Raw genomic sequence first — 11115 nt, 5'->3', positions numbered from 1 at the left:
CCGCGGGGCAGGTGCCGCGGCCCCCCCCCGCCCCTAAGGCCGCACGGGTGAGGCGCGGTGGAGATACCGGGGTAAAAACGCCTTGTGGGAAAAACAATAAAATAAGTTAAACAAGTGTGGGGGGGGGGGAACCCCAAACCCAACTGGTTGGCGGAGGGAACGGCGTCCCGGGTGCCCGGGAGCGGTGCCGGTGGGGCGGGGGCGGCCCCGCTGACCCCCCGCGGCGCCGCCGGGCAGACCGGTGCCGGGGGCGGGGAGGCCGGGGCGCGGCGGCGGCGCCCCGTGGCCCCCATTGGCGGGCGCGGCGGCGGTGGCGGGGCCGGGCCGGGTCCGGGTCCGGGGCGGAGGGGCCGGCCCTGCCCCCGCGGCCGGCGGCGGCCCAAGGTTTAAAGTGAGAACTTTCTGCGGGCGGTGCCGAGCCGCACAGCCCGCCGCCGCGCCGCTCCTGCCCCGCGCCGCAGCAGCAGCCGCCACCTCCTCCCCCGGGCGGGCCGTACAATCCTCGGCAGTGTCCTGAGACTGTACGCCCGCCTCGGGGGCGACCCGGCCGAACCGGACCCCCGACCACCCGCCCGCCGTCGCCCGCGGAGCCGCCCGCGTCCCGCGGGCAGGTGCTGAGCCCGCCCCGGCCCGAGAGGCGGCGCAGGAGCCGGCAGCCGCCGCGATGACAGCTGACAAGGAGAAGAAAAGGTGAGGGGGCCGCGGGCGCGGCTCCGGGTTGCTCGGGCCGCTTCGTCCTCCTCCGGCTCCCCCCTTCTCCCGCGGCAGCGCCGTCCCGCGTGGGACCGCGGCGGGACTCCCCTCGGGCAGGGGCCGAGAGCGGCACTGCCAGCGGGACGGCGCGGCCTCGCCTCCCACCGCCGCGGCTCCTTAGCGAGGGCTGCGGACCCGGAGCCTTTGCGGGGACCAGTAGTGGCTGCGGAGGGAGTTAGTTCGCCCGGCCCGGGCTGGGGCCGGCGGGCAGAGGAGCGAGGGAGCAGCGCTGGGCTCCTACGGGGCAGCCCGCGCTCCTCCACCGGCGGAAGAGCGGCGGGGCCGGGACGGCCGCCGCCGAGTCGGGGAAGCGACTGACCGGGGGGAGCTGCCCCCGCCGGGCGACACCGCGGCGAGCACCGCCCTGGGAGCCGCCGCCGCCGCGGGAAGCGGCCCCTGCCCCGGCCGCCACCCGGAGCGCCGGTGGCCGCCCGGCTCCGGCCGTGCCCGGCGGGGGCTGAGGGCGGGCAGGTGCACCTGGCGGGGCCGGCCGGCCGGGGAGGGCGGCTGCGGCCCCCGGTCAGCCCGCCCGTGCGGGTCCGCCGCTCTCGCGGGGTAAGTTTAATGCACGTTGCGGCAGGGTTTATTCGCTCGCTATCAATTAGGACGTGGTTATTAGGAAATTATTTTTCAGTTGAGGACAGGGGTTTTAAAGGTAGCACCCTTAGCAAAACACGTTTCATAATTGAAATCGCGTGGATGTAATTGACGGGCTATGTAAACACTCGTGTAAGTGTATCAAACCAATACGTTTCGCCACATCCTCGCTCCAGCCCAAGAAGCTGGCCGCGTTACACGGGGGACTCGCGTCTCGTGCGGTTCGTGACGTTCCCCAGCTGTCAGCAAGTTTTCCTAGAGGGCCGGGAGCCCGAGGAGCGCCCCGCGCCTGTGAGCTGCGCTGTGCCGCCCGCCCCAGCCGGGCGGCTGTGAAGCCAGGCATTTCCACACCGCCGGAACGAACCTTCCCAAGGCACGAAAGTAACCCAGTAGGTTTTTTTGTAGTTGCATCAAAGAGGGTATTTTCCTGTCGGTTCTCAAACGTTGGTTGAACGTCAAAATAAAACTCGCAAAGCCTACCATAGGAGTTACAGGTGGAGATTAAGAAATAAAGTATCTAGTCCTGGCTCCAAGCTTACAAACAGTTCCGGTGGATGTGTGAGGGCTCTGACAAGGTGAAGGCTTAGCGAGCGAATAAAGTCCACGACATCTCCGAAGAGGGTGTTTATTTGGTCTGTTTTATACAGCAGGCAGTCACAAGGCTCAGTCTGTTATTGGCTCAGGTTGCTGTTCTGACTCTAGACTGTGTTCACAAATGATGTGATTTACAGACTAAGAATTTTATCTCGTTATTTGTCATGTGTACTTTCCAGTCGATGATGCACTAAACTTTAAACGCTGTTTTTGGTTTGTATAATAGTTCCTTTTTTATTGAGTCACCCCATGACGATATAATAGGGCAAGTATTGTAGTATAAACCATACGTTTTCCGTGTAGCTTAGCCTCAGTTTATCAAGCATTAACATATTAAGGTTAAACGGTTGCCTCAAATGTATTTTGTTCTAGGTATCAATCTTCTGTGCAGGGTATAAAATACAGATACGTTTTACGTCCTCTTGTGTTGAACAAGAGAGTGAAAAATTATGGTACAGGACAATGTAGTTATACAGACGTGTTATAGTACTTTATAGGGATGAGAAGAATGAAATAGTGTACATATTGAAAATACACTGCATTCATTGTATCACCTCTCCTTAATGAAGCACTCCTAATCCTTTCAGTTTTAACCTCTTATTTTCAAACGCAGTGAGGGCTCGAGCGCTGTCTAATCTTGCCGGACAGCACGCTGAAGTGCTTTGTGGAAATACTCTTCAGATGCGACGCAGAAACTTCACAGGACTAAAGTCTGAACGCTAATCCCGACTCTGTCACTGATTTGACGTAAATCTTGTGACATTCCAGTGACAATTTTCTCTCTCTCTCAGAAGCAGGCTAATTGTTATCTGGCTCACGGGATTGTCGTGTAAATTAATGTTTGTGGAAGAACTGGGAGAGTATCAGATGAGGGATGTAAGACGGCTTGCTCGTGCCTCCCTGTCTGTGTGTGTACATATGTGTCTATTGGGGACGTACTCCATGTAGCCTATTGAAGCAAGATTTTTTTTTTTTTTTAAATTTTCTAATACTATTATAGATTTATTGCCTTGAGTTCAGCAGTTGTGTTATTATTTGTTTGATCTCTATCCAGATACGCAGCTAGGAACTCTAACCTGACTCGCTAATAGCATTTATAAATCAATTTCAGGGAGAAAAGGTGGTGGGGGTAATCTGGTTTACCAGAGTTGCAGGCAGCTCTGGAACATATGTTTAGAGGAGCAGTTCTCTTACTGTCAAACAGATGCTCAATGGAAGATAATCTTTGATTCTTTTAATGGTTCATTTAAGTTGAAGAGCATCCTCAGGTTCTCATTTGAAGCTCTGTCTGTCAGTAGAAAAGAGCAGTTGCTGTTTTGGAAACAAATGTTATAGCACTTTCAATAGGTTGATTTCCCACATTTAAAGTTAGTCCAAGATACTGAGTTGAGATTAATATGATTATTATTTTAACTTAATTTTTTTTAAAAAAAAAAAGATAATTCATTATCTACACAGTCTTAAATACAAAGTCTGATGTTTCCTAGAATGCTAGTAATTAGAAACTGGGAAAAGGTGGAGTAAAAAGGTAAAACACAGTTTAGCAAAATAATAAAAGCTAAGGAAAAAATATCTGTGATCATGGTGCAGTACAATGACAATTAGAAGACAGGCCCCGATTTAATCAGGGCAGTCTTGTAGAATACCTTGGCATGGTTTTTCATTATTTAGTCATCATGTATTTTTGTTACTTTCATTTGAAGGATATTGTTATTTTGTTAGGGATAGGTGGTGTGTTAAATGTTTAAGAAAAGTTCCAAACCGGGCTCAGGACAAATCAGATACCACTGACCAGGATGCACCATTTGGCTTCACATTTTTAATTGTCTTTTGGGGGAGGGTTTGTGTTTGGTTTCTAGTAGCATGAAAAATAAACCAATTTTGCAGCTCAGGGAGATTCTGTACTAGTGGTCCTGTATAATTATACAGTAATGTTTTGTGATTCTAAGGATGTAATGTTAAATAAATCTGTTTAACTTCTTCTGGTCCAGAGACTAAACAAATGGGATTCCTCCCAGTTATTGACTAGGTAACTGACTTCTTTCAATTACCCTTTCACTTTTGGCTTTATTAGATGTTGAGCCCCTCTAATGAGACACTTTGTGCCTCAATTTTCACTGACCTTTACTTCAGGAGAGTGATTCTGCCAAGCTGACGTCACTGTTGGCCGCTCCTCCTCAGAATGAGGAAACGGTCCTGACTGTACCGCTCTCCAGAGCTCAGGTAGTCGCTGGCTTTCAATGGATGTAATTCGGATGCCAGGAAATGTGAGCATTTGCATGTGCCAAGGTGTTAAACTGCAGATTTCAGGAAACGTACAGTCTTGGTTTCGTTCTACCCAGTATGCTTTCTGTGTTAAGGTGTGTCACTATTGTCGGGTATGCTACCTCTTGCCTGTTATTCTGTGATGGTGGTGAATTAGAGTTTGTCTATCTTGTCTATCTACTTGCCAACACAGGTTGTTCCTTATATTCTTGTAAACCTCACTTTATGCACTTCAGCCAATGGAGCTTTGAAAGCTTTTCTTCGCAGACTAATAAAAAAATTGTTCAAGTTTTGTTATTGCTCAACATCTCCTCATGCACAGCCCATGTATTTCATTTACTCCCGTTTGCTTCTGCGTTAACATCTGTCCTTACAATTTTTCTTACTTGGAGTTAACAGAAGGAAATGTTATCTCCTGAATTCATGACAAACAATCTCTTGAAATTGCCTGTTTAGCACATGTTTATGGCATGCTAACGTTAAGAAATTTGGACTTAGTTTGAGCACCAGAAATGCAAGTGCTTAATAGCTTGCAAGTCTTACTGAATGACTCCAGCTAGTTGTGCTCATCATACCCTGATTTCACCCCTCCTGGTTTCTGCATTGACCACCCTTGCTGTATTTCCACAGATGTGGAAAGGGCTTTTCTACCAGCGGGTGGCCCAAGGGCACGGGAACGAGGAACGATGGGCTGCGCGTGTGCCTCGATGTCTCCCTTTGCTGCAATGGCACGTAGCAGAGGTTGGGCTGAGCTCTGACTCGGCATCCTGGCCTACTTGGGAAAGCCTGACCGCTGCTGCCCGACTGCTGTGGCTTCAGCTCTGTAGTGCCGAAGGGTTCGAGCTTAACGAGGGCGGAATGGCTTTCGCCGCGGGAGCAGTGTGCAATGCGGTGTGCCATGCGAGCGCCTCCCGGTGTGCACCACCCTCCCAAAGGTACCTGGGCTTCTGAGGATCTGTGCTTTGCAGGGAGGCTGCGAGGGCTGGCTCTGCTCAAGTTTAGCACTTAGACCAAGAGCGAGTTAAAAATCTAACGCTCTTTAGTGTACAGCACCTTTCTTTGTTATGTCCTTTTCACTTCATCTTCTGACGTTGATCGTCTTCTGTTTATCCTGTTTGGATCATTGGGAATATCTTGCATATTGGAGGTCCTCTACTAATAGAAGTTTTGGGATTATGCTGCTAACTTAGAAGACCCATCATGAGTATAAAAAATGGACCTCTCTACCATTTTATAATGTTTTTTATTATGGTGGATTCATAAACATCAAGTATTTTGGTTTTGGGTTCCAAGAAGGAGCTGCTGATAGGTGTGGTGGAAGCAGAACTCTTCAAGTATTGAACTTGTTGCTATTATTTTCAAATGGATAACTTTTTTAAAACTGAGAATTGGGATAAATATTAGAGTAAGGAAATGGGCAATACAAAGGCAGGTTGTATTGAAAAATAATGTGGATATACAGAATGGTTTTATTCCTCTAAAGCTATTTGTGAAATGCTATTCTGTTAATTACTCCAATATTCAGTGTCATGTACATAGTAGTAGTTATAAATAATTTTACTCCTATTAGTTGGCACAAGGTTGACAGAACCCTTCTCTTACATTAGGCGAAAGTGCAAGTATGGTTATTATGCAGCTGGCAATTTTTTTCTCATTTATCATTCTTGTGTTCAATTTGCTTAAAAGGCAATATAATAAAGTAGTTATTTGCTGAGGATAAAATCTTGACTGCTTACATAAGAAAAAATAACTGCTTTCTTAAATTTACGAGGTTACTTTACATGGAAACTCTTTCTGAAGTATGTAAAATGGGAAACTGTATTTTATGTGCATTTGAAAAGTAGATTAATGAAGTACAGTAGGCTAATTGACTGATAAATAACTAATGTTCCAGAGTAACTCTGATTTAATTATGTTCTTTACTTCTTGAGCTCAAATCTAATTATGATTTTCATTCTTTCCTCTGTGACTTTTTTTAGGTCTAGAAAATTTAGCTAAAACAAAATCTACTGTAATAAATTCTGATTAAATGGGCATATTTAGGTCTCAAAACAGTTAGACTTGTAATTTAATTTACTTGGCTGTTTTTACAAAGAGTTTGGAGTTGGATAACTTACCCATTATGCTTCTCTGTCCATTGCAATACATGACACAGCAAATATTCAATATTCCATTCTATAGAAGCTCACCAAATGTTTTGCCAGACAAGAAGCAAAGTTGCTTTAGTTGAATTTTTATGCCTGATCTTCAGTCAAAGAGGTGCCCTGGTCTTGACCCTTCCTCTGTGTGCAAATATGTGGAATCAGCAGTTTTCTCTGATTAGGGGAATGTTTAGGGTGTTGCCTCCAAACAGATTGTCCGAAAAATTCAGAAGCTTTACAAATGCTTTATGTTAGCCTGTGGGTGTGCGATTAATACTGGCTTATTGCAGCCTCATGAACAAGTTCTGTGCGTTTAGGCAGGAGGAAAAAATACTTTCTTATTTTGTTTCTGCTCTCAAGTGGGACAAAACTGGGATAATACATCTCCTTAGTATTTTCATTCCTAATGCAAATATGTTGAACCACCCCCCAAGTTACAAATGCTTCTTCATTCTTCTGTGTACGTATCCGTACAGTGATCTGCTTTCACGCAAACATTAAGTAGCATATGTTTTAATCTCAAGTATTCGTGGAGTATCTGTAGAACCAAACTGTCTTCCAAAAAGATCTCAACAACTTATTGGTGTTTCCAACAAGATACAGGAGAAGTAAACTCATGTCTCAAAATGTGCCTTGCCCGTGCCTTGCCCCCGCTTCCTGAGGCCTGTTCCTAAATCCTGGCGGTGACCTACATGAATGAAAAACCGAGGCTAGAACGTGGACAGGCTGTAAAGCAGGATTGTGATGGAGAGAACAACCGGGCTGTGGCCATTTACGGGGTTTGGTTGGGATTTGTTTCTTTGGTTTTTTACTATATCATCAGTGAGCTTAAGAGTTATTGCCCCGCCATGATCTTAAGATAACTCACAGCAACTAATACGTCTCCTCAGCTATTTTTTTCCAACTAGGTGTAGTGGTGATTAGGTCACCATTTGCTCTATGAACACAGGGCTCATTTTACAGTGTATCAAGATGAAGGTGAGGTTAACAGAATGATGATTCCTCCATGAGTATCTGCTTCAGTGCTTCAGATCTGTAAAATGAAGGACATATTTATGAAATAGGTGGTGGGCAGATGATGCTATTTCTTATTGATCTGGGCTGGTGTCAAACCTACCTTAAGTTTCTTTGAATTGAAAAAAGAAAAAAAAAAAAAAAGATTTTCTGCTGGGTGCTCTCACACTGACGTGGCTGTTAGCTCTTTCCTGCTGCAAGGAATGTTGCATAGATGACCAATATATCCTGTGACACGCCATTTCTTACCTTCTATAGTGCCATGCCCATGACCAGTTTAATGTCTTGGCTGTCTTGTTACTGTTGGCATGGGGGCTGTCCCTGGAAGCCAGAGCCGTAGTGGTGGGGGAGAAGGGGTGAAGGTGCACCCCCAGCCTTGGGTCTCATGTTCTAGTGGGTTGCACAACTCTTTCATTTTCTACAGAAAAGTCGTGAGTACTGGGTCCTACAGTGCACTCTGTTCTCCGCCTCAATTTTTTTCCTAAAATCACTCATTCCCTGTTGCTTTCACCTCCTCCTCTGCAGCCCTGGCAGAACAGAAAGCTGGAGCACTACAGCATCCCTTTACATTTGGATATGAAATACTCAGTATGTTCAACTACTTTTACAAATAACATTTTGGAGCTAGAAGACTGTGAGCAGCCTGACCTTTTCTTTTTGTTTCAGGAAATTGTGTTATCTAAGGAGAGGCTAAAATTAGAGGGAGGGTTGGTGTGTTTGGTTGGTTGGTTTTTGTTTTGTTGTGTTTTTTTTTTAAACTGAGCAACTCTCCTAATGGATGAATCATGTGGGTGTAACTTATGGCACTTGATAGCAAGCAGTCTGTCTGAAGGTATATGTGTAATAAGATTACCAGGATCATTTAGAAACTATTTGGAACTACTGAAACGTGAACTTAATCTATTGTAAATATTTGTTACTCATTATCTAATAGATCAAAATACATTTGGTTAGAGTTAGGCAAATGAAGGTAAGATATAAGGTGCAAGTTTTTAAAAATGGGTTACTGAGCATTGGAAAAGCTGCAGATGCAGTTGGTGGAGTGAATATTTTCTGTAAAAATAAATATTTTCTTGGAAAATAATTTTCCACAGAACAAGGGAAACAAGAGCTAGTGTTAGACTAAAATGAAGGGATGGGATTGAGAAATTGTCAAAACATTTGGAGAGTGCTGAAACATTTTAGATTTGGCTTCATTTTAATAAACTTTCTGAATTCCTGTGTTGCACTACGTGGTTAATCTAAACTTGGATGTTTTGAATTTCACTTGAATAAGACTTAATCTTTAAATTAAAAAGAGGCTAAAAATTACTTATTTTTCTTTCTTTCTTTTCTGGAGTTTGACTCAATTGTGTCTTTTTTCCCTTATCTTCTTTGTTTTACTGAAAGCCAAGAGACACATTCATGAATCTCAGTTTTTCTGCTAACCAAAATACTAGGTATTCCTTTTACACTACTTGTGAAGCCCTCATCACTTGAGGCCTTGAACTCAGAACAGTCCCAGTCTTTCAAAAACTGCAATTGCTTGAAGAAGTCACCAGGTCTGATGAAAATATTTCGTTGTCTTTGGGTTGGGTTAGGCAGGCAGTGTGACTCTACGATGACAAAGGTGGTGTCTAGCTTTGGTTATGTGAACAGCTTTTTAAAGGTAGTAGTATAATTGAAAGCATAACAATACAGACCCTCCCCACCTCCTGGCCCACGTTACTGGCTCCTGATATGACAAACAAGAAAGTCAAAATGTGGGAGAGATGAAAACAGCATGTTGCAGAATTTCTAACTTGGTGGTTCTCAAAGGACTGATAATTTCAGAGTCACTTTCTTGAAAACCTGCCTACGTATGGTGAGAGATAGAAATGTTTGCCTTTCCCAGGAAAGCTATTGCTTTAAGTAACAGATATAATAATATCTTGAAATACAGTGATCCCAGGTGATATTCGCCTTTGCCCTAGTACACCCATTTTCTTTAGGTAGTCAGCTTCTGAGTCCCTTAGTATATATTATTTAATACACAGAAGGTGATTTGCCGAATGACTTCAGTTTAAGAAGCTGATATAATGGCCTGAATACATTGCATGAAATCTAAAAAATGTGCCCTATTGCTCTTCTTTTCTTATAAAGGAAAGCTGTTGCTAATTTATAGTGTCAGAGGCCTTGTGAACTTTTTAAAATCTTAGCACAGGAAAAATCCATTAAGAGCTGAATATTTTGGTGCAAGTTGTCTAATAGCGTTCAAAAGTTACTGCATAGTATTCTTCCTTTAAGATACATTCATGTGCTCCTAAGATAAATATTTGCTGAGGTAATAAGCTGAAGGAAGTATGAAGTGGGATGGTTATTAGGCAGTTTTTAGAAAGGTGGTGGAAGTAGGCTTTAAAGAACATTCCTTGTATTTTGTTTCAGTCATTAGCATATCTAAGGTCTTTACTGCCGTAAAAAGGTACTTAAACTCTCGGTATCACAGTTCTCCTTCGCACTTGCATTTGTATGATAAACTACAAAGCAACCCTATTCAGGCATTGTGTTTGGGATATTCTCGTGGCTGGTGTTGGTCTTCCAGCCTTTTCCATTCATTCACAATTGTATCATCCTCTCTGCCAGTAAATTCTTGGTGTTATTGGGTACTTGTTGTCACAATACTTCAAAGATCTTTGTGACATTAACAAACACTAAAAAAACCCCACCCCCCCTGTATTTCTACATTTGTAAATGGAGAATGTTGCTAGGAACATGCAAAACATTTAGCTGTCATGCAATCTGTATCCAAAACTTGTTGCAAATACCAGAATATCTTCTGAGGTTGTATGTGTTGCTGTGCCTGGTGAGATTTTTGGATGTCATTATGAAGAAATAACATACTCGTCAATGGATGGTAATGACACTATCTTCAGACTTAGGAAATTATGGAGAGTATTGATTTAAAGCTGATATGAAGCTTGTTTAGAACAAAAACATTTTTTGAATGATCTGTGGAATGGTAGCATTGTACATACATATGTGAGAAGAAATTCAACATTAAGTGACTTTATCATGCCACGACTCCTTAGACAGTATGTCTCTGGAATACAAACCCAGTGACCTAATATAGCTATACTCCATTCCAGTTTTTTTTCTAAGGACTCAGTTGCTTCCAGTACGTTTCATAACCTGTGAGAGAAGATTGGAAATTGGTGGAAATGCTTCTGGTATTTATTTTTCCTGTAGAGCTTTTGCTGGGTAATTCTTCTGGGAAGGCTGCATTTGCCCAGTTCTCTGAAGGGGAGAGCCTTTGGGAATGGCCTTTGCATGTTGCCCTCACCAGGAGGGAACAGCTGTCTTTGGAGGAGCAGCAGAACTTTGCTTACTGTCGGCTCTAGCTGTCCCTGAGTTTTCCCATCTCTCCTTTAAAGGGAACCTCTGTTGCAAAGGAAATCCATGACGAATGTAGCTCTTGGTTTACTTCTTCCAATGTATTCCCATATTGACCTGGGTGATCCATTTCCTGTCATCCTTTAAGCTGACTCACGTACATTGGGGAATGCCAAGAGTTGGAATTTGCCAACTTTTGCACGTGAGATGGGTGACCTTCGCTTGCAGAGGATGAAACCAATACTCCATCTAGCCTAGATGATGATGCCTGGTCTTAACAAAATAATATTACTCACATTTTTAAGAAATGGTAGACATTTGGGAAGGTTGACCCCCTTTATTGCTTAATGCAGCACTTGTACATCCATGATTTGAAGGAAGATTTCTCATCTGACTGATAGAA

General features: G+C 44.4%; 1 protein-coding gene across 1 annotated transcript in view; it reads left to right on the top strand.

Annotated features, from left to right (window-relative positions):
- Nucleotides 1–363: 363 nt before the first annotated feature.
- Nucleotides 364–11115, top strand: part of EPAS1 (endothelial PAS domain protein 1) — a 79571-nt gene continuing 68819 nt past the window's right edge. Inside the window, exon 1 of the mRNA XM_075749066.1 lies at nucleotides 364–690. Within this exon, the coding sequence (XP_075605181.1) occupies nucleotides 665–690 (26 nt within the window). The 5' untranslated portion in view covers nucleotides 364–664. The remainder of the gene's footprint in view (nucleotides 691–11115) is intronic.

The sequence above is a fragment of the Balearica regulorum genome, chromosome 3 (genome assembly GCF_011004875.1).
Source record: "Balearica regulorum gibbericeps isolate bBalReg1 chromosome 3, bBalReg1.pri, whole genome shotgun sequence".
Classification (NCBI taxonomy): Eukaryota; Metazoa; Chordata; class Aves; order Gruiformes; family Gruidae; genus Balearica; species Balearica regulorum.
The sequence above is the reverse complement of the archived record's forward strand: the minus strand, read 5'-3'. Positions and strand labels throughout refer to the sequence as shown.